Below are 27,742 nucleotides of genomic sequence, written 5' to 3' on the forward strand. Positions count from 1 at the left end.
AAAAAAGCTTGATCCAAATATACGGTTTTTTTTTTTTTACAAGTGGCTCATCTTAGAAAAATATAAATTAAAGCCATTCTTAGCTGTTTAACCCTGTCTGGTGTAGTCTTTCCTTTGACAAAGGGAGCCTGTCTACATCCAGAATAAGAGCATGTGCCCAGAACCTTGGAGCTGGGTCCAGCTTTGGCAGACTTCCCAGTGCACCATTCTTGGTTTTACAAAGGGGAAATTGAGGATGTGAGGGAGGATGGGGGGCTTCACCCACCACTCCCAACAATTATAGCTGATGTTAACTGGGCCCTTACATCAGACCAGATGCCCATCTTTACTTATTATAAATTTTTTTTTTTAAATTTCTCTTCCCTCCCCCCACCGTTGTCTGTTCTCTGTGTTCATTTGCCATGCGTTCTTCTGTGTCCGCTTGCATTCTTGTCAGCGGCACTGGGAATCTGTACTCTTTTTGTTGCGTCATCTTGCTGTGTCAGTTCTCCGTGTGTGCAGTACCACCCCTAGGCAGGCTGCATTTTTTTTGCACAGTGTATCTCTCCTTGCAGGGCACCCTCCTTGTGCATGGGGCTCCCCTACATGGGGGACACCCCAGCATGGCATGGCACCCTTGCACACATCAGCACTGTGCATGGGCCAGCTCACCACACACGTCAGGAGGCCCTGGATTTGAGCTATGGACCTCCCATATGGTAGGTGGACGCTCTATCAGTTGAGCCAAATCGGCTTCCCTTTTTTTAATTTTTTTTTTTTGTTATTTTAACGATGCTTAGTTATATTAAGGAAATCTGTCCTCCCAACCCCCAACCCTACTGTTTTTACTGTCTGTAACCATTCACTGTGTGATCTTCTGTATCTATTTCTTTTTTTGGTCTTCTCTTTTATCTTTTTTCTCCTCTAGCATTCGCCAGGATTCGATCCTGGGGACCTCTGATGTGGAGAGAGGTTCCCTGTTAGCTCTGCCACCCCAGTTCCTGGTTTCTGCTGTGCTTCACCTTTATTCTCCCCTTATCTCTCTTTTGTTGCATCATCATCTTACTGCATGACTCACATGCACAGGCACTGGATCACCACATGGGCACTCTTGACATGTGGGTACCCAGCTCGCCACACATGCAGAGGCTCACCACCCTGGCACGCTTTCTCCTCTTCTTTTTCATCAGGAGGCTCCAAGGATCAAACCCAGGTCCTCCCATATGATAGGAGGAGGCGCTATTACTTGAAACACATCTGCTTCTCAGAACTGTTATTAGCCCACATTTGATAAAAAACAGAGGCTCAAAGCCCTGAAGTAACTCTCCCAAGATCACTCAGCAAATGAAGCCGCCCACCCCCCTGGGCAATGGGGGAGAGGATGCACCGGGAAGGGGACAGGTTGCTAGGCTGCATTTCCCCCTGACACTGGCTGCTTTCCCCCTTAGGTGTTTTCCGCCCTCTCAAGGGTTTACAAACAATTGAGAAGAGCAATGACAAAGGCAGCCCGTTCCAGGGTTTCCCCACAGCGCCCAGGTCCCAAAGCTGAAACCCACGGCCCCTCCCCGCTCCAGCAGAGCCTCCCAGTATGAGGCTCACACCGCCATTCCACAGACCCGCCCTCACCCCGCAGTCTGTGCGGGCGATACCCAATCGAGGGCGCCGTGTCATCTGGTACGAGTTACTGAAAGGATGAGACCTGGATGCCGATTGGCTGTCGGCCCTGCCGCCCCAGCGAACGCAGAGCTTCCTCCTGAAGGGCCCCACGGCACCCAGACCCCCTTCTCCGTCTTTCCCGAGGCCCCAGCGTCCTCCCGACCTGCGCATCCTTCTTGCAGTGCTCGTATGACAACCGCGCTGGGGCAGAGCAAGTCGTCCCTGCCAACCGCTGCCATCTTGTCTCCCTCTTCCCACACGACAGAGGAAGAAACGTGCTGAAGCGAGAGAGGAGGAAAGGACCGCGAAGAGGCACTGGCGCCCTTTACAGGGCCTGCCCCGCCCAGCTCTCGTTCCTCTGATGCAGGCAGATCCAGGCCCCTCACGGCCGAGTTTCCTTTGGCGGAATGGACCAGCTTAGTCCTGAGGGAGCCTAGGACTGGGGTAAGAAGTCGAAATTCCCGGTATCTTAGTAACCAAGTTACTAAGGCCTATAAGGATATATATAGCGTCAAAAACCCAAGGAGAAATGACTATATTCTATGAAGCTTTTTAAGGCTTTTAATCTCAAGAGACAAAAGGAAAATAAAAAATGATTTGTTCCAAACCCAAAAGGAAAAATGCATCTTCAATAAATATTTAAGAAATAGCCAAATGATGGACACTTACCTATACTGAATTGCAGTCCCTTGCAAAAACCCTGAGATGTGTAAAGGACCATTATCAAGCCTGCCGAATGAAAGAGAAAACTGAAGTATAGAGTTGAAGGAATTTGTCCCAAGTATTTGAGCTTGGGCAGACTGACCCTGATATACCGCTTCAAGAAAAGCATTAGGAGTGATATATAAATTATAAAATTATACTTTGTGTGGGACTTGGGATTAGTTTGCAGTATCTGAGCTCATGTGGAGTGGGTGGCAGTTGCTAAAACAAAGCAGCAGAAGGTTCTGGGACTGGGAAACTTTTCTTTTTTTTTTTTTTTTTGCTTTTATTAAGGGGATTTATTTGGGGCAGAAGCCTCCAGTTTTGAGGCCATGAAATGTCCAAATCAAGGCACCATCAGAGATGCTTTCTCACCAGAGTAAGCTACTGGTGATCCTTGCATCCTACCATGTGACCATCAGGCATATGGCAGCTCTCTCCACAGCCTTCAGCTTTTCCTTTGGCCCAGCCCCTTAGGGGCCTCTTTCCCTGCCTCTATGTTCTGCTGATGAGTTCAATAACATATTTTTCTTCTTAGGATTCATAAAAGAATTTCAACCTGTCACAGAGATACTGGAGTCCTCTGTATTGTTTATGTGTTATTTTTGTCACTTTATAGTAACTTAGAAATTATTTCAAATTCAAAAGTTAAAAAACTATACTTAAAATGTCAGAGAAAAATGAAACTCCTGGAATGAACACTGTAACTGACCATTGGTGTCTGTGATTGGAGTCGTCTTTTTACTGTGGTTGTTACATGTTTTGGCACCCTATCCTAAAACCCGCTAAAGGACAGAGGAAAGGCCAAATGAAGATATTTGTAAACATAAATTCCTTTACAAGGTACTTTTTGTACCACAATGTATATTCACTGCCATGAAAGCAGAAAATAGTTGAGTTAATCCTCACAAGCAAGTTAAGATGATACTGCCCTGGCTCACATTTCTGAATTATCAGATTTCCATCCATTAGCCATTACTCTTATAGTTTTGCTAAAAGGGAGTGGATGTGGCTCAAGTGGTTGGGCATCTGTCTCCCACATGGGAAGTCCTGGGTTCGGTTCCCAATGCTTCCTAAAGAAGACAAGCAAGACAGCAAGCTGACGTGATGGACTGGTGCAGCAAGATGACCCCACTGGATGATGCAATGAGAAGTCACAATGAGAGATACACAAGCAGGCAGCAAATGTGGCTCAAGGGATTGGGTGCCTCCCTTCCACATGGGAGGTCCTGGGTTTGGTTCCCGGTGCCTGCTAAAAGAAGATGAGCAGACACAGAGATCAGACAATGAGGGCAAACAATGAGTGGAGAGGGGGAAGAAAGATATAAATAAATCTTAAAAAAATGAAACAAAAAACTTTTACTAACCACTCAAAACCAAATGAGACACTATACATAAAATGGGGAAAAACCCAATTGCATTCCCTCTTGTCAAAGATTTCCTTGTTCATTTTTTAATGATACACATTCATAAAGCATACAATCCATCTAAAGTGTATAATCAGTGGTACCTGGTATAATCACAGAGTTGTACATTCATCATGTTAATCAATATTAGTGTTTTCATTAACCCAATAATAATAATAAAATGAAACTCTACCCTTTAATAATCACCTCTTGTATTTATCATTCCCTCATCATAATATCTGCTATTCTGTTTCCATTTTTCTAGTTTATTTGTATTTATACTTTATATAGATGTAGTCAAACAACTTAGGAAACACTCCTGACCTGGGGTCTTGGCCTTTCCTTTCCTGTTCACCATTCTTTACATGTGTAAAATGGGAAGATTCAGTATTTGGGGTATATTATGGGGTATATTAACATTAGTTTATTAAGCAAGTCATTGTGAGAAACAACAAAATATCTTGACTAAGGAAAGTCAGAAAGCTATGTTATGTGAATAATGGTAGTTGCAGAGTAATATGTTTGGCATAGAGGAATACATAAATGAACATGTGTGTTCACTCTACATGTCTGTGTAAGAATGGAAGGAGCTCTGAAAAGGTTGAAATCAAGTTATCTTAGAAGTAGTGGGTTTCACGGGAAAAATCTTTTTTAAAAATCCCATTGTTTGTACTTTATCTGAACTTTTACAATAACCAAATTGTGCCTTTGTAATTGACACAAAATCCATTGCACATTGGTGATCACAGCAGCACTGCTCACATTTGCCAAAAGATAAAAGCAACCCAAGTGTCTATCAACTAAAGAATGGATAAACAAAATGTAGTCTATCCATACAATGGAAAATTACTCGCCCATATAAAGCAATGAAGTTATGATCCACACAATGAGATGAAGAACCTTGAAGACATCATGTGCATGAAATAAGGCAGACACAAAGAACAAATATTGTAGGATCTTACTTATATGAAATAAGAAGAACATATAAATTCATAGAGTATAGTTTACCGGAGGCTGGGATAGGGGTAGGGAATGGGGAGTGCAGCAGTTTGATATGGTTATAAATTCCAAAAATAGATACTGGATTATAACGTGGTCTGTACCTGGGTGTGACTGAGTTATGACTGGGGCTTTGACTGGGCCACGTCATTAGGGCATTGAGTCCCTACCCCTTGGTGAGTGGGGACTCACAGATAAAACGCATGGCAAAGGACAGACTTGAGAGGTTTTTATTGTTGGAGTTTTGATGTTGGAGTTCGATGCTGAAGCTGGAGCCCCAGGGAGAGAGACAGAGCCATTTGCCTGGTAGTCTACAGCTGACCTTGTGGAGAGAGGCAAAGCCGAGAGAGTCTCAGTCTACAGCTGACCTTGTGGAGAAAACAGAGGAGCTGAGCCCAGAGGAATCCAGGAAGCCTGAACCTTCATAGACATTGGCAGCCATCTTGCTCCAACACGTAAAACTAGGCTTTGGTGAGGGAAGTAACTTATGCTTATGGCCTGGTATCTGTAAACTCCTATTCCAAATAAATATCATTTATTGGTACTTTGCATCAGCATCCTTTTGGCTAATACAGAATTTGGTACCAAGGAGTGGGGAAGTGCTTTTGCAATTACCAAAATGCTAGAATGGTTTTATAAATGGGTAAGGGATATTTTTTGGAGGAAGTGTGAGATGCTTGGAAGAAAAGACCTACAGTTCTTTGAAAAGACTGTTGATAGCAATATGGATGCTAAAGAGACTTTATGATGCCTCAGAAGTAAATGATTGAAATTATTATTGGAACCTGGAGGAAAGACAGTCTGTGTTTTAACGTTACAGAGAACTTAGCAAGATTAACTCCTGGTGTTTTATGGAAGGTGGAATTTGACAATGGCGAGCTGGGCATTTAGCTGAAGACATTTCCAAAGTAAACCTGGAGAATGCAGCTTGGCTTCTCCTTGCAGCTTATAGCAAAATGCTAGATGAGAGAGAGATGCTGAGGACTGACTTGTTGGGCACAAAGAAAATAGAAACTAGGTCTGATGAGTCTCTACTTGCAGACGGCCTGATCCCAGCTTTCTCATTCTTTCTCTTTCTTTTCTTTTCTTTTCTTCCTTCCTTCCTTCCCTCCTTCCCTTCCTCCCTCCCTCCCTCCTTCCTTCCTTTCTTTCTTTCTCTCTCCTTTTTCTCTTTCTTTCATTCCCGAAACCCTTCAGGCCCAAATCTCTAACAAATGGTGCTTAACGTGGGGCCTGAAGAAGTGAGTCTTCCAAAACATTATTGGGAACAGTAGAAAGGATTCCTAGGAGGGTTGTGGATGATGTCCAAAGCAGTGTGACTCAAGTCTTCTTTTACATATGACAGACGCTTTACCCTATATTAAAAAGATAGTTGTTTCCAACCCCACTCCTCAAACACCCTTGATGCGCAGTTCATTGCAAGGATCTCAACAAGGGGATCCGGAAGCCATCCAATTCTTATCAGCCTTTCCGGTTATATCACAACCAACCCCATCAGATGCTAATAATCCTTAAGGAGGCGCTGAGTTCCATTATGACCCAATACCTTTTAAACTATTGAAAGATTTAAAACAGGCAAAATTACTAAATAAAGTCCTTGTTAGTGGAAAAAAACAACAAAAAACAGAAACTGATTCTGGAAATTCCAAGCTTCTAGAAATGAAGCTCCCAAATTAAAGTGCCCCATTGGAGGACTTAACTAAACTTAGAACTAGTAAATCAAGATTGAACATGCAGTTATCTAAGAAAGACTTGTGGAAAGTCTTATTGTCTGATGGCTTGGACCCCTGCTTCCTGCATGCTAAACTAACAGACTTTTGGAGAGAGCTGTATAACTAAACCACTGTCAGCTTGGACTAAAAGGGACATGGAAAGGACAGAATGAAGGAGAAACAGCTTTAAGAGGAAAACCATGGAAGCTGGGATCTGGAATTAACATATCACCTTGGGCCAAGAGAAGAACCCCACCCATTCTTCAGAGAGGGTGAGTTTGCACCAGCAGTTGAAGAGAGTAGATGTTCCTGTCAAGTGTTCTGGGAGAGTTTTACTGCCCCAGGGTACAGAGGATGGAGCATATTCCCCAAGGAGTAGGGCGGTTAAGGTCACCACCCCACAGGTCTGAGAGGGGTGTGACTGTTCCCCAAGGATTAGGGAAGGCCAGGTGGTCAATTCATTGCTCTGAGAGTATTGAGCCTGTATGCCAAAGATTAGGGGAAACGTCTTCATGTCACTACCCTAGGGGAGTTAAGACTCTAACCCAAAGATTGGGTAAGGTATGGCGATCACCCCAAAATTCTTTGAGGATGAGATCTGGAGCTTGATCAACACCCAGATGCTTGATGAGGATGGAACCAAGAAAATGGCCACTGGGCAAGCATGTGGAAAGGGTGGGTTCCCATAAGGCACCAAGGAGAAGAAACCATCATCTTAAGAATGACTCTCACCATGAGGTGCAGCGATGCTCAGAGATGTATTCACCAAATGCAATGAATGTGTATGATGATGGAGGAGAATGTTGCTATGGGGGGAGTAGTGGGGTGAGGGGGGTGGGGGGCACATGGGGACCTCTTATTTTTTTAATGTAATATTTTTAAAAATGAATTAAAAATAAATAAAAATGTCCCAGGGGAAAAAAAAAAAAAGAATGACTCAGACTGAAATTGAATAGAGGATGCCCTGCAGGTTCATTGAACTGTAGAGGACTGGTGATTCATGTTTTCCTCCCAATTTCTCCTTATTCTAATGAAATTGTTTATCCTTTTTCTATCCATTCGTGTATTGGAAGCAGATAAATTGTTTTGTAATTTCAGAGGTTTATAGCAGATGGAATATTGCCCCAAGACAAACTGTATTTCTTTAAATTGATTGTGATATGATTCAGTATTTGAATTGTTACTGATTTAAAGTTTTTTCCAAATATTGTAATGTCTTTTTGGAATTCAGAGGGTGGAGTGTAACAGTTTGATATGGTTATGAATTCCAAAAATAATAGTGGATTATGTTTGTAATCTGGTCTGTACCTGAGTGTGATTAAGTTATGATTGGGGCTTTGGGGCGGTGGGTGGGAACTCACAAATAAAAGGCATGGCGAAAGACAGACTTGAGGCTTTTAACATTGGAGTTTGATGCTGAAGCTGGAGCCCCAGGGAGAGAGACAAAGCTGTTCACCTGATGGTCTACAGCTGACCTTGTGGAGAAAACAGAGGAGCTGAGCCCAGAGGAACCCAGGAAGCCTGAACCCTCACAGCCGTCGGCAGCCATCTTGCTCCAACACATGAGAATAGACTTTAGTGAGGGAAGTAACTTATGCTTATGATCTCATATCTATAAGCTCCTACCCCAAATAAATACCCTTTATTTGGTATTTTGCAACACCCTTTTGGCTAATACAGGGAGTTAATGTTTAATTGGTACAGAGTTTCCCTGTGGAGTGATGGAAAAGTGCTGATAATGGATGGTGGTAATGATGTTCAACATTTTCAATGTCCATAGCACCACTAAATTATATATTTGAAAATGGTTAAGAAATTTTAGTTTGTATATGTTACCTGAATAAAAATTTCAAGTTAAACCATAAAACTATACAACACAGTGAATCCTAATTTAAATGATGGACTATAGTTAATGGTATAATAGTATTATCTCATCAATTGTAACAAAAATAACACACTAACGCAAACTAGTAATATGGAAAACTGCAAGCTCTATGCAAACTGTACTTTCTGCATAATTTTCCTGTGAACTTACAACTTCTCTAATAATACATATATCATAACTATCAAAATTATTTCTGTGGAGGTGGATGTGGCTTAAATGATTTGGCTTCAACCTACCACATGAGAGGTCTCAGGTTCAGTTCCCCGTACCTCCTGGAGAAGGTGAGCTGGTGCAGTAAGCTGGCACAGCAAGAAGGCGCAGCGAGCTTATGCAGCAATTGAGACACAAAGAGGTACGACAATGAGAGACACAACAAACCAGGGAGGTGAGGTAGCTCAAGTGATTGAGCACTTCTCTTTCACATGGGAGGTCCCAAGTTTAGTTCCCAGTGTCTTCTAAAGAGAGGAACAGACACAGAGAGCATACAGCGACTCAAACGAGGGGGCTGGGAATAAATATATAAATAAATCTTTTTTTAAATTATTTTTCTATGCTGCTTCAGCATCCATCTTACTTTGGTTGAGCCACCTGCCTCAACATGGACCTTTGGCCTAGTTAATCAGCTGCTTTCCACCTGAAGCCTAGACACCCCAGAGCCCAAACCCTGTGGCCACCCCCCACATTCCCCACACCCCTGACTTGGAACCTATAACTGCTCCCAAATGATAGTCACCTCCCCACCACCCTTGGACCTGAGTTCCTTTCCCTTTGATGCTACATTTGCTTTAACCAATCCTGACTCCCATGGGAAACCTACTAACTCCACCTTGGACCACAATAAAGGCACAAGCTCACTCTGCTCTTGTGCTCCCCAGCTGCTGGGTGAGCCGCAAGCCAATCACTTTTCCTGTCAACCCTGCAGACCCCTTTCTGGGACCTATGAGTAACACACTATATTTTCTCATACATTATGGCTTTGGTTTCCCATGTGCTGTACCTGACCTCTGCCCAGATCAAAATTAAAATCCAGCTTAACCAATTCAAAATATAACACAAACCTCAATAAAGTTTAAAGAATTTCTGTGAATTCATACTATTCATTAACATGACCACTCTTTTGCTGCAAACAGTATGTTTATTTGGTTCGGTTTTTTATTTTTATTTTCCTTGAAGGGATAAATGCAGAATTCTGTTAGGATAAAAAATGCTATAATTGTACATTTCAGCAGGAATGTATGCTTTATGAATACGTTTCAATAACTGATTAACAAATCAATATAGTATAAAGAATCTATGTGGGGAAGCAGATGTGGCTCAAGTGATAGGGCCTCTGCCTACCATATAGAAGGACCAGGGTTCGATCCCCGGGGCCTCCTGGTGAAAAAGAAGAGGAAGCATGCACAGCAAGCCAGTGCCCATGCTGTGAGCCAGTGCCCATGCAAGTGAGTCATGCAGCAAGATGATCGTGCAACAAAAAAGAGAGACAAAGGGGACAGACCAGGAACTGAGGTGGCAAAATTGACAGGGAACCTCTCTCCACATCAGAAATCCCCAGGATCAAATCCTGATGAATCCTAGAGGATAAAGATGAGAAAAGGAGACAAAAAGAGGAAAAGATACAGAACATCACACAGTGAATGGACACAGCAAAAATAGGGAGGGGGGGAGGACAGAGGGATAAATTTTTAAAAATCTGTGAATTCATGCTATCCACTAAAAACATGAAATACACATTGGCTGCAAATAATGTGGTATCAGTTTAATGTTCTGTGTTTTAGTTACTGCCCTTCTATGTAAATCACTTTTCTCCATTCTTATCAATTTCACTTTCCTTTTTTATATTTTCTTTGCTTCTACATTGAGAAATTCCTCCCTCATGTAGACGTTTGATAGTTTTTTCAATTGTCTAGCTTCACTATGGTTTGTGTTTTACTTTCATGTCTTTAATCTGTTTTAAATTTATTTTGGGCTACAGTGTACAGTGGAATTGAAAAACATCCAAAATATAATAATTCTTTTATAATTATGCTTCCAACTTGTTACAAATTTAAGTGCATTCAATTTTCTATTTTATGTTGGTGCCTCAATTATCATGTGTAGGATCCTATATGTGCTAGTAAATATCATTTTTCCATGTGTGTTTTACTAACAAATGGACCAACTAAAACCTGACAACCAAAAAAGATTTCAGATACTTTTTTGGTATAAGTAATCACAAAATCACACAATCCCTACTTCAGCACTGTGAATCTCCTGATGTTTTGTGTCTTGATTCATGAAGTGGGCCAGTTTTGGGGACTATATCATATCATCACAAAAGGCATGTTCAGGTCAAAATCCCTGGTGCTGTGAGTGAGAATCCATTTGTATACAGGGCTTTTGGGATGAGGGTGGCCCTTAGTACAACATGGCTGAAGTTCTTATATGCAAAGAATACCTGACACGGAAAAAGAAGCCAAGAGGAACAGCAAGAAGAGAAAAGAGGAGACACCACCATGTGCATTGTCATGTGACAGAAAAGCCAAGGAATCGCAAAGATTTGAACAGCCAGAAGATTCTGTCCTATATAAGAAGCAAGCCTTCTAACCCTTGGAACCTGGGATCATTAAATTCCTGTTGTTAAGGCAACCCATTGTATGGTATTTATTTCAGGAGGAGGGAGATGAAAACCACCATAGGCTCTGGTTTTCGTCCTGCACACACACAAAGAACAGGTCCAAACATTCACAGGAACAACATGCCCCCCAGATCCTCGCCTGTGACCAGGGCCACGCAAAGCCTCCTTGTCCTGGTGAGCATCTTCGTCTGTCTGTCCACCCCCTCCTCTAGCTTTCAGGCTTACAAGGCTAATTTTGATAATCCCGGTTAGTGGGTGTACACACCTCTGAACTAACTGCTGCATGTCTCCCAACAGTCAGCCCCTTTGTCCCCGTGAGCCATGACCCCAAAGTATCCAGGCTCTGCTCTGCCTGCATAAGGGATTAAAAATGCTCTGTTATCATCAGAAATCTACAAATTGTCCGTTTTTACATAATGTTCATTCATTGATTCATTCATGCTCCAGAGTCTTAAGAATAATAATGAATGGGAGGGGGGGGGGTAAGAGAAATAAACAAAAAATAAATCTTAAAAAAAAAAAAAAATCATGAAATAGTCACATTACAAGAAGATGCTCAACAAGGCAGACTGGGCTATTGTTCCAGTGATAAAAAGTAAAGAGTAATAGCAATCCAATGTGGGATCTCATGAAAGGATGATGAAATTACTTATATACTTGAAGTTTCATTAATGTTTGTAATGGGGAGGTGGATGTGGCTCAACTGATGGGGCACCCGCCTACCATGTGGGAGGTCCAGGGTTCAAACCAGGGCCTCCTGGCCCATGTGGTGGGCTGGCCAACGTGCAGTGCTGCCATGTGCAGGGAGTGCCATGCCACATAGGGGTGTCTCCCTCGTGGGGGAGCCCCATGGCGCAGGGAGGGCACTCCACCAGGACAGCTGCCCCGTGCAAAAAAATGTGCAGCCTGCCCAGGAGTGGCACACACATGGCGAGCTGATGCCGCAGGATGACGCAACAAGAAAGAGACACTGATTCCTGGTGCCGCCGAGAATGCAGGTGGAGGCAGAAGAACCCGCAGCAAGTGGACATAAGAGGGTAGGCAAAGGGGGGTGGGGTAGAAGGAGAGAGAAATAAATAAAATAAATTTTTTAAAAATCTAAAAAAAAAATGTTTGTAATGAAAAAGTTCCATTTCTGTGCCATAATAAAAGAGCAGGAAGGTGGATGTAGCGCAAGCAATTGAGCTCCTGCCTACCACACAAAGGTCCCTGGTTCAATTCCCGGTGCCTCCAAAAGAAGACAGCAAGCTGGAGCAATGGGCAGGAACAGTAAGCTGACCCAATAAGATGATGCAACAAGAGACAGAAGAAGAAAACCATAATGAGAGACACAACAAAGCAGGGAACAGGTGTCTCAAGCAATTAGGTACCTCCCTCCCACATCAGAGGTCCCACGTTCAGATACAGCAAATTGAAACAACAAGGGGAGGGGGAATAAATAAATAAATAATCTTTAACAACAACAAAAAAAATCAGGTTCAGAAACAATGTGGAGATTATGGGGTAGTCTTGGAGTATCTTGCAATTTAATATGTTAAATTCTCTTATCTGTTTATGGAATTAGAGGGAAAGTTCTACAGGGAAGGAGCACATTAAAGGATCATAGAAGTAACAGGGAAAAAATGTTCCTACTGTAGAATGAAGTGGCCTTTGGTGAAACTGGAGGTACTATGGACCAAGAGGGCGTCCTTGCCCAGTGAGCTCAGATTTAGTCAATAGGAAATTTTTGAGAAAAGGAAGGAAATGTTTAGCAAAGGCTAGCCCCATGAAGAAAGAAGTCAATTTGTTCAAATCTGTCTCCTAAGCTAGAAAGTGGAGGGCTATTAACTGGATTAAACAAAGGAAGATGGGAAAAGGATATTAGGGCTTTTGGCATAATTGGACTGGTTAGTAAGCACCGAAATTAATGACTCCAATTATCACTGGCAATGACTACATTTAAATTAAGCGCTATAAATTAGTTATTATTATTATGAGTGGTTTTGTTGTCAGACATGAGACCTCTTGCTCTCTCTTGGGTTCGGTTTATTCTTTCCTGGTGTTCCTGCCCCCATTGATTATGCTCAAAGGGGGTTTATGTCTCAAGGTTATTTTATGTTCTGCACGTGCTTCACTAGTCTCTGTTCTGTGGGGAAAGAAGAAAGCAGGAACTTGTCCTTGGGTTAGATAAGTTCTTGATTCTTCTTAAAAGAGAGAAGGGAAAGTTTTAAAAAGTTAATAAGAGAGTGGCTCTTCTAGTGGGTCAGTCGTGCCAGTTCCTTTGAGGGTGATTTTTACTATTATAATTAGGCAAAGTTTACATCTAGGTTACCTTTCTTTTAACTGCTGGAATATTTTAGGTTAAAGATAATTGACACAGGTCTGGCTGGAGCTGCTAACACAATACATTTCTCTCCATAGGCTTGTGACAAGAGCAAGGTAAGAGAAAGAGAAAGAAATGGAAATTTTGCAACCTAGTTAATTAGGGAGCTATTTTACCAGAAGGTGTTATGTAAAACAGGTTCAGGGTCCACTACAGAGGGGAGATTCAGTCTCAGGTAATAGAGGAATTGGAGGCAGTTAACAGTTTGATATTATTTATGAATTCCAAAAAATAGATCCTGGATTATGTGTGTAAACTAGTCTGTACCTGGGAGTCATTATACTATGATTAGGGCTTTGATTGGATGTCACTAGGGCACTGAGTCCCCATCCCTTGGAGGGTAGGGACTCACAGATAAAAGTCATGGCAAAGGACAGAGTTCAAGGTTTATGATGTTGGAGCTTGATCCTGAAGTCTTAAGCTAGAGTCCCAGGAAGTAAGCACACAGAGGAAAGAGAAGCAAGCAAGCCCCAGGAAGATAAGAATCCTGAGCCCAGATAGAAGCCAGCCCCAGGAAGAGAGAAACCCTGGAAGCCTGAACCCTTACAGACGTTGGCAGCCATCTTGCTCCAACACATGGAAATAGACTTTGGTGTGGGAAGTAACCTATGCTTTATGGCCTGGTTACTGTAAGCTCCTACCCCAAATAAATACCCTTTATAAAAGCCAACAGACTTCTGGTATTTTGCGTCAGTACCCCTTTGGCTGACTAATACACAAAACATCACATAAAAGGGACATTCAATAAGATTTAGTGCAGAGTTCTCACCAGAAAGCATGGAGGCAAGAAAACAGTGAATGAAACAATCAAGGGAAGCGGACTTGGCCCAGTGGTTAAGGCATCCGTCTACCACATGGGAGGTCTGCAGTTCAAACCCTGGGCGTCCTTGACCCGTGTGGAGATGGCCCATGTGCAGTGCTGATGTGCACAAGGAGTGCCCTGCCACACAGGAGTGTCTCCTGCGTAGGGGAGCCCCATGCGCAAGGAGTGAGCCCCATAAAGAGAGCCACCTATCACGAAAGAAAGTGCAGCCTGCCCAAGAATGGCGCCACCCACACAGAGAGTTGACACAAGATGACGCAACAAAAAGAAACACAGATTCCCGTGCTGCTGACAACAACAGAAGCGGATAAAGACATAGCAAATAGACACAGAGAACAGAGAACCGGGGTGGGGGGTGGGAGAGAAATAAGTAAATAAATAAAACTTAAAAAAAAAAAATCAAGATATTGAAAGAAAAATTGTGAGTTTAGAAATCTTTTTTCATCCAGTAAAACTGTCCTTCAAATATCAATGTAAGTTCAGGGAAGCTGACTTGGCTGAATGGATAGGGCGTCCGTCTACCACATGGGAGGGCCACAGTTCAAACCCTGGGCCTCCTTGACCCGTGTGGAGCTGGCCCATGTGCAGTGCTGATGCGCGCAAGGAGTGCTCTGCCACACAGGGGTGTCCCCTGTGTAGGGGAGCCCCATGTGCAAGTAGTGCATCCCATAAGGAGAGCTGCCCAGTGCAAAAGAAAGTTCAGCCTGCCCAGGAATGGCACCGCACACATGGAGAGCTGATGCGGCAAGAAGACTCAACAAAGCGGCAAGATGACTCAACAAAAAGAAACACAGATTCCCATGCTGCTGACAACGACAGAAGGGAACAAAGGAGAACACGCAGCAAATGGACACAGAGAACAGACAATTGGGGGGGCGGGGGAGAAGGGGAGATAAATAAATAAATCTTTTAAAAAAAAACCAAAAAACAAATATGAAGGTAAGTTCAAAATATTCACAAATGAACAGAAACTAAAAGTTTGTAAAAAAGAATTGGCATCTGTAGGAAATAAGGGAGACTTAGAGTCTGAAAGAAAAAGACGAGAGTAAAAGGCTTGGAAGAGAGTAGTTGCAGTAGTTTGATATTCTTTATGAATTCCAAAAATAGATATTAGATTATATTTGTGAACTGGTCTGTTCCTCTGTGCATATTAGATTGGATGGGACTCAGAGGTTTCACTCTTACGTGATTATATTATTATTAAAGAACCTCAGAGGGGAAGAAAAAAGACAGACAGAATGGAGAAAAAACATGAGCCATTCATATGCTGCCTACGAGAGATTCACATTATACACTGGCATACAAATTAGCTGAAAATGAAAGGTTGGAAAAAGATACTCCACACAAACTGTAACCAAAGAAAATGGAGGGACAGCTATACTATTAGACAAAATAGACTTTAATGCAAAAAGCAAATATAGAAGTCCACTCCATATTAATAAAAGGGGCAATCCACTGGGAAAAAATTATGGTCATAAATATCTATGCACCTAATCATAGTGCTCCAAAGTACATGAGACAAACTATGGCAAAACTGAAGGAAGAAACACAGCTCTACAATAATCATATGAAACTTCAACACCTGCTCACATCATTAGATAGAACTAGACAGAAGACCAACAAGGAAACAGAGAACTTAAACAACATGATAAACTAGCTGGACCTAACAGACATTGTACCCAAACTCAGTGAGTCATTTTTCTCAAGTGCCCATGAACCTTTCTCCAGGACAGACTACATGTTAGGTCACAGTGAAGTTCGCAATACATAGAAAAAGATCAAAATTATATAAAGCACCTTGTCAGATCATAATGGAATGAAACTGGAAATCAATAATAGGAAAGAGGTAAATTTACAAATGTATGGAGGCTAAACAAAACACACTTCTAAATAATCAGCAGGTCAAAGAGTAAATTGTAAGTGAAATTAGTAAATATATCCAGAGGAATGTTCAACTTCACTAGTGTTTAGGGAAATGCAAATCAAAGCTACAATGAAATATTTCATACCTATTAGAATGGCCACGATTAAAAAGACAGAAAACTACAAGTGTTGGAAAGTATATGGAGAGATAGGAACACTTATTCACTGTTGGTGGATGTAGAATGGTACAGCAGCTGAGGACTGTTTGGCAGTTCCTAAAGTTGAATATAAATCTGCCACATGATCTGGCAATACCACTACTGGTAAATACCCAGAAGTATTGAGAACTGTGACATGAACAGACATCTGCACACCAATGATCATGGTGACATTATTCATGACTGCCAAAAGTTGAAAACAACCTAAGTGTCCATCAACCGATGAATGGGATGAAAAAATGTGGTATATTCACACAATGGAACATTATGGAGCTGTAAGAAGAAATGAAGTCGTAAACCATGACAACATGGATGAACCTGGAGGGCATTAAGTTGAATGAAGACACAAAGGACGAATACTGTGTGATTGCACTACTATGAACTAAATATATTGTATAAAATCATGGAGTTAATAACTTGAATATGCGTCACCAGAAAACAGAATGAGGTTAGAGAATGGAAAGCTGAAAGTTAACTTGTGCAGAATTGGTAAACAGGATGTATGCTAATCTTTGGAAATAGAAAAGGTAAAATTGCAACATAATGTTAGTAACTAGCAGTACTATTATGTGTATATGAAAGTCTAAAGTCATGTATATTATGAAAGGATAGGTAAAAAATTTAACTTGGGTCTGTATAGCATACTAAAACTGCATGTGAAATGTATGGGTAAAATTGCATATCTAAGACTTTGAAACTGAACAAATATATGCGAATACTACAAGATGTTACTATCAAAACAAATTAAGTGAAAGAAAGCAGACACAAAGTACTAAATACTCTATGATTCCATTTATATAAAATGTAAATATAAATCAATTTACAGAAGCAGATATGGCTCAAGTGATTGAGATTCTGCCTACCACAGAGGAGGCCCAGATTTGGTTCCTGGTGCCTCCCAAAGGAGAACAAGACAGCGAGCTGACCCAACAGGCAGGCATGGAGAGTTGATTCAACAAGATGATGCAACAAGAGACACGAGGAAAATCATAATGGGTCAAAGCAGAGAGCAGAGGTGGCTCACATCATTAGGTGCCTCCTTCCCACAACAGGGGTCCTGGGTTCAGTTCCTAGTGCCTCCTAAAAAGACCAACATACAACAGACACAGCAAATGCAAACAACAAGGGGGTGGGGAGAAATAAATAAACCTTTAAAAAATCAATTTATAAAAATTAAATTTAATTACTGGTTATATAATGCTGTGGAACAACTGCTAAGGAGTATGGAGTTTTTCATTTTGAAGTAAGGAAATTGTTCTAAAATTTTTTTGTGGTGGTGAATGCACAACATTATGATGATACTAATAGCCACTGATTATACAATTTGGATAGATCATATGGTATGTGAATATACCTCAATAAAATTGAATAATAATAATATAATTTGTGCAAGAATAGCCAGAAGTAGCAGCTATGTATAGCAGGGAAAACATAGATTGAAGGTAAAGAATTTTCTTGTTTGCTTTTTATTGTTATTGAAATAATGAAAATGCTCTAATAATGATGGAAGTAATGAAGGCACAACTATGTGTATAAACCAAATACCATTGCTTGCACACTTTGGACAAACTGTAAGCTTTATTAATATGTATCAATAAAATTGATTTGTTTAAAAAAAAAAAAAACCCCGAGGATCCTGCATGGGAACATGAGGCATGGGCCTTATTTGCCACATCAACAGAAATCCAATGTTCTTCACTTACCATTATTCCCCTCTTAACAATCATTTAACGTTTTTCTTTAAGAAGTTTCCAAGTGTTGAATATTTGACCTTGAAAAACATATTCAATGTAGGAATCACTGGTATAAAGGCGATACACGTGCTAACTTCTTTACTTTTTATAAATCCATGAGGCAGACACTACTTTTGCTATCATTATAAAATTGATTTAAAAAAATGAGCAGTGAAAAGCTAAATATTTGTCAAAATGCACATGTTGCTTAGGGCAGAGTTGGGTTAACCAGGTTAACCTAGCTGGGCTGGTAACAAATAAACAACTTTGGACCATGGTACTATTCTCCATAGTAAACATGCTGTAGTGTTCTTCAAATAATCAAAATCCCTATTAGTTTTATTTTCACACCTTGTCATTTTCTTTTAGATTGGTGGTATTTCATGTTCTTTGTTGTAACAACTTTCCATTTATTTGGAAGGATTTTTTCTACAGGCCAATATCAATTATGGGAAATCTTTAGGTAATTTTTGTAGATACATTGTCTGCAACATAATCCTGTAGATTATGACACGTTGGATTTAATATTAGCTCAAAATTAGGATAGCAACAGAATGACTCAATTGCTTTGACGTCAGGATCAAAAAAAAAAAATACAATGGCACCTATCACAGGTATTATTGAATAATCTCTCCTAACCAATGGGAGGCAAAACACTAATTATAAAAATATGTATGGGGAAGTGGATGTGGCTCAAGCAATTGGGCTCTTGTCTACCACATAGAAGGTCCACAGTATGATACTCAGAGCCTCCTGGTGAAGGCAAGTTGGCCCATGCAGAGTGTCACTCCACACAGGAGTGCCACCCCGTGCAGGAGTGCCAGCCAACATGGAGAGCTAACGCAGCAAGATGACACAACAAAAAGACACAGAGGAGAAACAATAAGAGACTTAGCAAAAACCAGGGAGTTGAGGTGGCACAAGAGAATGATTGACTCTCTCCCACTCCAGTAGGTCCCAGGATCAGTCCCCAGAGCCACCTAATGAAAACACAAGCAGACACAGAACACACAGCAAATGGACACAGAGCAGATAATGGAGGGAGGAGGGAGAAATAAAGAAATAAATCTTTTTTTTAAAAGTATGGTTGACTCTAAATTAATTTCAGACCATGCTTATCTATTTATTAGTACCTACATTAAGAAAATGTATTAGCAATAAGGCATGATTTGTGAAGATATTAAAATAGAAAACACATATATGGAAAATGTAATACATGAGGCATGAAATCTTGGGCATTTTACTGAACAAGACTTTCTGATTGATATCAGAATGTTTCAAACCAGAGAAAATATAACAAGATACATGAGTCTGAAAGCTGCAGTCTCAAAGCCATAATTACGTGAACGTTTCCTTAAGTGTTGCTTCCCTAACTTTAAGAGGGTCAACTGACTTGGTTGTTTTCAATAGAGACATATTTCTTTCTCCATTAATGGCATCATGTACCCATAGTTAGGAAAAAACATTTCCACTGAAGCAATTGCTATTCCAGTTCCTTCTGCCTGCACAAGATAAGATGACTCCTATAGATTCCTCTGCCCTATTCCTTATTATAAGGACAGAGACTTTATATGCATACCTCTAATAATCTAGTGGGTCAAGCACTGCATAGATGGAGGGGGTGAGCCAAGACACCTCACACACAGAGCAGCCAGGAAGTGACACTGGAGGAAAATCAATTGTTCTAAGTGCCTATTAAAATGTTTCCCTAGAATGTCCTGGCCTCACTCTCCCAGTATGTTACCCTTACAGTCTCTTTGATAAAGCCCACCTTGTTTCATATGACAACTGGAAGGAGGTGACTAAAGAGACCTAAAAGGTAGAGAAATTGAGTTGACCCTAATAGGCCTGGAATATGCTAGAATTGGTCAGTGGGGGGAGGGGCAATAGGGCCACCTTCTCCTTTTTGTCCTCTTGCCCACCCTGATGAATCCCTTGGATTATTTCTATCATTACGTGATGCAAGCCTGGAACTCCAGTCTCTAGCACACATTCTCTGATTGTATGCCCAATGGCAGAAAAGTGTTTCACATGATGGACAATGGTTGCTTTTTCTCAGGCATTCAATATTCTACATTTTGTGTTGGTTTCTGTGGATCCTTCTGTTTTTCTACTACCTGGACAAGAATAAAGTTTTATAAACATTTGGGAAAACCAAAGACATAAATGATGTAAGGGATACCTAGAATCAGCCCCCAGCATGAGATTAATTTTTCACATCTTTTCAACTTTACTAAATAAATTATACTGGTGCAGACTGACACCTTGCTATGGGGACTCTCAGGAAAGGTTAGAATATCATCCTACTAGAAAGGCAAATTGCACAGAGCAAGGGCCAGAGTGAGGACCAGGGCTTCTGTCCAAATAGCCCAGTCAACTGTGCACAGTAGATAGCTCCAGGAAAAATCCATAGAAGAGTGTTTAAGGACCCTGGAGATGATTAAGAAGGAAGGCCACCTGCAAGAGAACAAAGTTCGAAAACTAAGGTTTATAAAGAAAAAAGTAATGACTACCATTAGTAAGGATTATGTGAAATGATCTGTTAGGTTCTAGGTCCTCTAGCGTCTCCCCACAAGCTCCATTCAACAATCAGGAACTGTTCCTCTTTTCTGTGTGTCCTTGGTACTCGACATGTGGCTGCCCCAGAGAAATCCCTTTTCCAGACATGATCACTTACCCAGTCTTTTGATTATGCCTCTGTGCCTTACCCATTAGGTCTCAGACTGAAAACAGAACCTGTACTCTGTCAGGACCATATAATAAGACATACCACTGTGTTTTGAGGAGGCAGCCTGATATTGAGAAAAAGATCTATAATCCTGTACCTCACCTGACCAGAGAACTGAACCTGCAGTGACGAACTGTGGAGGCTTGGGGAGCTAAGGATATTTTTGTCTCAGGTGCCAGTGTTGCAGAACAATTATATGTTCCTAGTGAGCAGCACCAAAGAGACATCACCGAGCTCTTTCTTTCTGTGATCCCTGGAGGCAGACAGGGACTCACATGGAAGGGAGCAGAAAATACTTTAGTCTCACATTATGGGCCAAGTGGGGAAGCATATGTATCTCATTAGAATCTGTGCTTCCCTGAAAAGTTCTACCAAAATCTTGTTAAGTAATTCTAATACCCCTCAGCTTCACTGTTATTTAAGATGCACGAGTTGAATTGGAGTGACACAGATAATGGAAGGTTTATCAATGGAGAGCAAAAAAACCCTCATATCAATAACTTTAAAAATCACTATAGATTCGTTTTCACAACTCAATATATACTCATGAGCTTTTTATTTTGAAATAATTATACTCTGACTGCAAGTTGCAAACATTGTGTAGAGAGGTCCTAGGTGTCCTTCATTGTTTTCCCCACAAAGGCATGGTGTTTCCATGGAAGCAAGTTACTTCCTTGACCACTGAGTCAAACTGTCCCTTGTGATTATCAGTGCGGATCACAATCTTGGCAGGGAAAACACACCTGCAGGCAGAATAATAACATATAGAAAAGAACAACCTGAGTAACAAGATTTATGATTATAGCTACTGATTTTTATAATAATAGTTCCAGTAAAGTTTGTTGGTGTTCATCAATCACTAGTTAATATAGAATGAGGTAAGGGTAATAGGTAACTTGATTTTGTGCTGAATGTCACGTATGTTAGGGGTATATATACTAGCCCCTCGACGTCTGATGAGCTTGAGAAATCAATGCTCTCAGATCCCCTGAACCCAATCTTTCTTTGTCTTTCATTCCTGATACCCTCGGGCCACCGACTCCCACAGGTGGCGCCCAAACTCTTGGGACCCGAGGCAGAGGATTCATCAAGACACGGCAGCGTAGAATCTTCCACCTCTGGATCGGGAACGCGGAAAGCTGAAAAGCCTTTTTTAAGGTAAGGAGCGTCGAAATTAATTAATCCGGGTAGATTGCTGCTTCATATTACTAAGCTTTGCTTTCCGCTAGCATCACGGTATGGGTAATCAGCCAGGATGCTTGGAAGAATATTCACAAGTTTTAAAAATGCTTTTACATATGGTTCGCGTCACAATAAAAACAGCAGATTTACTTGAGCTTTTTGCCTTAATTCAGAAACACTGTTACTGGTTTCAGCCTCAGGGGTGTAATGTTTTAAATTTGAAACAGTGGAAATGTGTAATGAAAGTTTCAGGAAAAGTATATTACAGAGGGGAATCCATGCCTTTATCTGTGTGGGCTTTGTGCCAGCAAATTGCTGCCGCCTTAGATCCTTTACTGTCTGAAGAAGGAGAGAAAGATGAAATTACTATATTTTCTAAGCCCATAAGTAAATTTGAAATGAAAGAAAGTAAATTGGAACAAGAACAGGAGGTTGAGGCAAATGGGGAACCATCACGCTTTTTTCCCCCTCATACTGATATTAACCCTTTCATTAATAAAAGCTCAGTGAAGTGTCCTAATGAAATATCTTCTGTGTATCTAGTACAACCCTCTACACCTACTGAATTGCCTTCTGTTACTAAGCCTAAATTAGAAATGTTTTCAGATGTTGCCGATGCTTTGCCTTATGTTAAACAATAATTATCTGCTTTCCCTGTAACATTACATGTGATACCATCAGATACAAAGAATCTGCAAGGGGGTGTCAAGTTTCATCCTGAGCCAAAAACTTTTAAACTATTGAAAGATTTAAAACGGGCAAAGATACTAAATAATGTCCTTGTTAGTGAAATCAGACTTGTAAGAAAATTCTCTGTTATAGTGTTAACTAAGATAGGAAACTATTCTGGCAGCAACTCTGCAACCCCCCTGCTGTCTACATGACAATGTAGCTGTGGGCTAGTGGGGGTTAACAGAGTTAAGCCACTAGAAAAAAAAAGAGAAAAACATGGCAACATTGGTGCTCTGTTTTATTTCCATGCTAATTCTAATTGGGCTTATTTAACCAAGATAATAAAATTAGTACAAAATTTTTATCAAGGATTAAAAAGGAATTTTCAGTTTTAAATCAATACTTTACTCCTGAACTTCAAGTCTCAGTATAGTCTTAAAGAGTAATAATACGAAAATGTGTGTTAACGGTCTGTCTAAACTGCTAAATTAGAGTTTTAACTACATTTTTGCTGCTCAAGTTATCGTAACTGATTGCTGATAACTAATAAAAATGTTTCCAAGCCCAAGCTTGCATGTTACAGGCAACATGGATTCCAGAAGAAATCTTAAGAAGTGATATTTAAAATGTGATGTAATGGAGAGCTTAAAAGCAGCTATACCAAGAAAGTAAGAATTATGAGTTAATTGTAAACTGTATGTTTCTGTTACTGTGTTGTGATTGTTCTGTGTTTTGTTCGTTCAATGACAGTGTATATTTTGATACCTCCGGATGGTAATATAAATTAATAAAAAATTTATACAAGAGCTCTATTCAAATGGCCAAAAATTAAATAAGCGCTTATATTAATAAATAAGTTTAAATGTTAATAAGATCTCTACAATGATAAAAATTGTGAGTCTTGATTAACAAAATTACTGTAAGTCTTTTTATAAAAAGTTGTTCTTGCCTAGATTGAAATGAATAGCTTATTTTTCTTCACAGGATAATATGACGGATGTAAAGCTTAAATGAATATTAAAAAGGTTAAAACTTTGTGAGAATGCTAATTGAAATTTAATAAGTTTATGCAAAAAAGTGTTTTGCCCTAAAGTAGGATGGCTAATTTTCATAAACACTTAGAACTTAAATGCATGTTTTAGAAAGTATTTAGAAAGTATTAAATGCATGTTTTAGAAAGTATTAGAACTTAAATGCATGTTTTAGAAAGTATTTAGAAAATGCAAGTTTTAGAAAGTATTGTGGAAACTTTAAGTAAAAAAAAAAATGTGTTCTGTAAAAGTAAAATTTGTCTTAAAATAATATAATTATAGTCTATATGGTTATAAATAATTATAAAAAGTCTTATGAAGCATTGTTTAAATTAAAGTGTTTAAGTGGCTAATTCCAAAAGGTCATTATTAAACAAACCTGAATTAATAATAATAATAATAATAATAAAAGGTAATTTTATAACAGAAAAGCTTGGCTGCAGCCAGCCTCCTTTGACAACTAGCTTCTAGGAAACTGTTTCTAATATTGCATGCAACTAAGTATTTGAAGTGAAGAAAAGTTTATTATTTTAACAAGCTTGTTTAAGTGTTGCCGGTATTATGTTATAAGAAGTTTGCTTGATAACTTCGTATGTGGGCTATATGAAATGTGTTTTTATTATTAAAAACAGGAAATGATTTTGTCCTAAGATAAAATAATTGGTTATTAAGAAAGAGTAAAATATGGAACAAAACCTGAGTGAATACTGAAAGTGCAGAAGGTTCGCAGAAAAGAAATTTTTATAATTAAAGTTAAATAAAATTTGATGGGTCTATCTGTAAAATTTTAAAAGCTTTTAATGTCAAGTAATATACTAATGCAAAGTTAAAATTTTGTTCTTTCTCAAAGCCTCTCAAATCATTAATCTGTTTTGGTAAAAGTTTTTATCCTCAATAATCAGTATACAAAGAAAGTCTGTTTTATCAAAATAGCTTCTTGTGCTTTAACCTCATCATTTCCTCGGTGTTTCAAGAAGGAAAAGTTTTATCTCTTTTAAAGGAACATAATGTTCAAAACTGCTTTCTCAAAATCAAATCCTGAAAAGTAGCCTTTTATTCCAAACTAATTATAAAAGATTTGTTCTTTTACCTTGAAAGAAAAATTATAAGTTGAATAAAAGGTTTTAAAGTGTTATCAAATTAACAAGTTTTTTCTTTCCTTTAACCCTCTGTTAATAAAAGTGTATGAGTAAAAGATTTCTATGAATGCATAAAAGTGTATAAAGTTACCAATATTTCAGCATAATATTAAAAAGAAAAGTACAATGTGGTTAATTATGGTTTTAATTATTATAAAAGTGTGTCACGGAAACAACCTCTTATCATAGATTAAAGTAACAACACTGTAGTATGCAGCAATCCCAAACACTGCTAGTTGCAAAAGTTAATGTCCAGCTGTGTTGCCATCACTTTGTTTTAAAACTTGCTAAGACTTTCTTTAGTGTATTCTTAGACAAATCAAGCCAGCCGCATTCTTCTATCTGTAAAAAACCCAACAATAAACTTTTGCAGTGCTTTTCAGGGCTATGTGCATAGCCCAACTATCTTGTACAGTATTTAATATAGTAATAGTAATAAAAAAGCAGCATACGTTACTTCTCAAAAAGAACAGACTTGGCAGACTCCATGTCTGCTCAGCGTACTGAACTTGCTGCCATCATTAAGGTGTTAACAATATTTAAGGAACCTTTGAATATTGTCTCTGATTCTGAATATGTATGCCTTACTGTTAAGCATATTGAAACGGCTCATATTTTTGTTACTGATGAATTATCTCAACTTTTTGCTGATTTGCAACATCTCATTAGATTAAGACAGCATCCTATTTACATTACACATATACATTCTCATACATCTTTGCCTGGTCCTATGACAGCAAGTAATGCTCGAGCTGATTTATTAGTGGGGTGTTTACAAAGTGCTTGTGATTACCATGCTTTAACTCACATTAATGCTGAAGGCCTGCAAAATAAATATGAAAAGTTAACAAGACTACAAGCGCAGGAAATTATTCATACTTGTCCTACCTGTGGACCACTAACAGCAGTGCCTTTTCAGGCTGGAACTAATCCCAGAGGCCTGACTCCTAATATATTATGGCAGATGGATGTTACTCACATTCCATCCTTTGGTAAACTACAATATGTTCATGTTTGTATTGACACTTATTCTCATTTCATGTGGGCTACTGCTCAAAGTGGGGAATGGTTTCATCATGTTTGCTCACATCTCTGGTCTGCTTTTGCTGTAATGGGATGCCCTCTAAAAATTAAAACTGATAATGGACCCTCTTACATTAGTAAATCCTTTGCTTCCTTTTGTAGGAAATATGCTATTGAACATGTTACCGGCATTCCCCATAATCCTACAGGTCAAGCTATTGTTGAAAGATGCCATCATACCCTCAAGACTATGCTTTTAAAACAAAAAGGGGGAGATGATGGTATGGTATCACCTAAAGATCAATTGGCTAAAGCTTTATTTACCTTAAATTTTCTTAACGTTTATGATTCTATGACAACGGCTGAATGCCATTTTGGACATTCTCAAACATCCACAGAAATTGCAGAATCTGAGAATCAACCAGTATTTTGGAAAGATGTTTTAAGTAATGAATGGAGAAAAAAGCAGGGTTAAAGTATGGGGCGGAGGTTATGCTCTTATCATTTCAGAAAATGGAGAAGAAATCTGGCTTCCGGCAAAAAGGATTAAACCTAGGACTGAAGAAGTGGAGTCTTCTACACATATGGATCCTACTGATAGTGAGTGAAACCGGCAATGGTAATTACACATATTGGGCTTATATCCCTAATCCCCCATTACTTCAAGTGTTAACCTGGAAAGATCCTTCTTTTCCTGTCTATTTAAATAAAACTCATATATTTCCTGGACCCGTGGATGATAGACTACCACTTAAACCACGAGAAGAAGAACAAAGGATTTATAATCTCCTTCCATTTGATATCTGACCTCTTTGCATTGGCAATCACCTACCATGTATGGCTGTGAAAAATAGAACTATGATCAATTTTAGCCATGATAATACTAAAACTTTGGTAACTTTATTCCCATCCTATCAATACCAAGAATATAAGTATCCAAGTTATAGTTGTCCTAAGAGGAATGCTGGTGATATGCAAAGATGGTATGAATGCCATATGGGAAGAGGATCTGTCATTTTTAATGATTCCTATGGAATAGCTTGGGAAAGTGCCCCTATGGGGAATCCCAACAAATATAAGGGCAGATTTATTTAGTATGGTTTAAATAGCAAAGGACAACAAGTTAGTAATGTACAATATCCTTTCCATGAATCTTTGTTTCTTGATGAAAAAATAATTTTTACTAAAAATAATAGTGATTGGAAAAATATAGGGAAATGGGTTCCTTTTCCATGATGCAATAGCACTGGAGTTCACAATCAAAAACAAATATGGAAAGTCTTCTTAGGAGTGGCATCTACTTCTGAATGGAAAGGTAATAAAAGTATGGATGGACAATATTTACATTTAGATCAAATTCATCATTTTCAATCATGTGTCAGAGATCCATATGTGTTTGTGGTAGGGAAGGCTACCATAACTGAAAATGCTTTGTTCTATAAGGATGGTGCTTTGTATACTTGCTTGTCTGAGAATATTTTACAGAATGGAGATATTATCACCATGGCTCGCCAAAGACGAGGAGTGTGGATCCCGGTGAAAATGAATCAGATGTGGCAGTCATCTCCTGAGAGTCATCTTCTTTTCCATCTGGCCCAAGAACTGTTGAAACGATCTAAGAGATTTTTGGGACTTTTCATAGCTGGCATTCTTGGCCTCATTGGTGTCATCACTGCTGCTGTCACTGCTGCTGCTGCATTGCATGAGACGGTGCAGACACAGCAATACGTGCATGATTGGCACAAGAATGCAAGTGACTTATGGCATAGTCAAGAGCATATTGATGAAGGACTTAATGACAGTTAGTGATTTGGAATCTGCTGTTTCACACTTAGGAGATCAAGTTTATAATTTGAATTTGTTAAGAGGATTGAAATGTGATTGGAATGAAAGTAATTTTTGTATTACTCCTTTGGATTATAACATTTCTATGTTTCAATGGAATAAGATCAGAAATCATTTGTTAGGTCACAAAGGCAATATGTCATTAGAAATTGAAGAATTGAAGAAAA

General features: G+C 39.5%; 1 protein-coding gene and 1 long non-coding RNA gene across 7 annotated transcripts in view; one reads left to right on the top strand and one right to left on the bottom strand.

Annotated features, from left to right (window-relative positions):
- LOC101415947 (zinc finger protein 665) overlaps nt 1–27,742 on the bottom strand; it is an 82,543-nt gene that overhangs the window by 13,997 nt on the left and 40,804 nt on the right. The window contains exons 2-3 of one of the 6 annotated variants that reach the window (XM_071209628.1): nt 9,838–9,913; nt 2,305–2,364 (exon numbers count right to left, since the gene is read on the bottom strand). The exons of 2 other annotated variants lie outside the window; for them this stretch is intronic. Coding sequence is in view for 2 of the 4 variants with exons in the window: in XM_071209624.1 (XP_071065725.1) it covers nt 2,305–2,467 (163 nt within the window). In the remaining 2 variants the exon portion in view is untranslated. Of the gene's footprint in view, nt 1–1,798; nt 6,362–9,837; nt 9,914–27,742 lie in introns of those variants that run through there. 3 more of the 6 variants (XM_071209625.1, XM_071209624.1, XM_071209627.1) reach the window with 3 other exon arrangements.
- Nucleotides 21,751–26,479, top strand: LOC131274221 (uncharacterized). The gene is made up of 3 exons (XR_011646438.1): nt 21,751–21,841; nt 25,627–25,699; nt 26,241–26,479. It is a non-coding gene; the product is annotated as an uncharacterized lncRNA (long non-coding RNA).

The sequence above is a fragment of the Dasypus novemcinctus genome, chromosome 18 (assembly GCF_030445035.2).
Source record: "Dasypus novemcinctus isolate mDasNov1 chromosome 18, mDasNov1.1.hap2, whole genome shotgun sequence".
Classification (NCBI taxonomy): domain Eukaryota; kingdom Metazoa; phylum Chordata; class Mammalia; order Cingulata; family Dasypodidae; genus Dasypus; species Dasypus novemcinctus.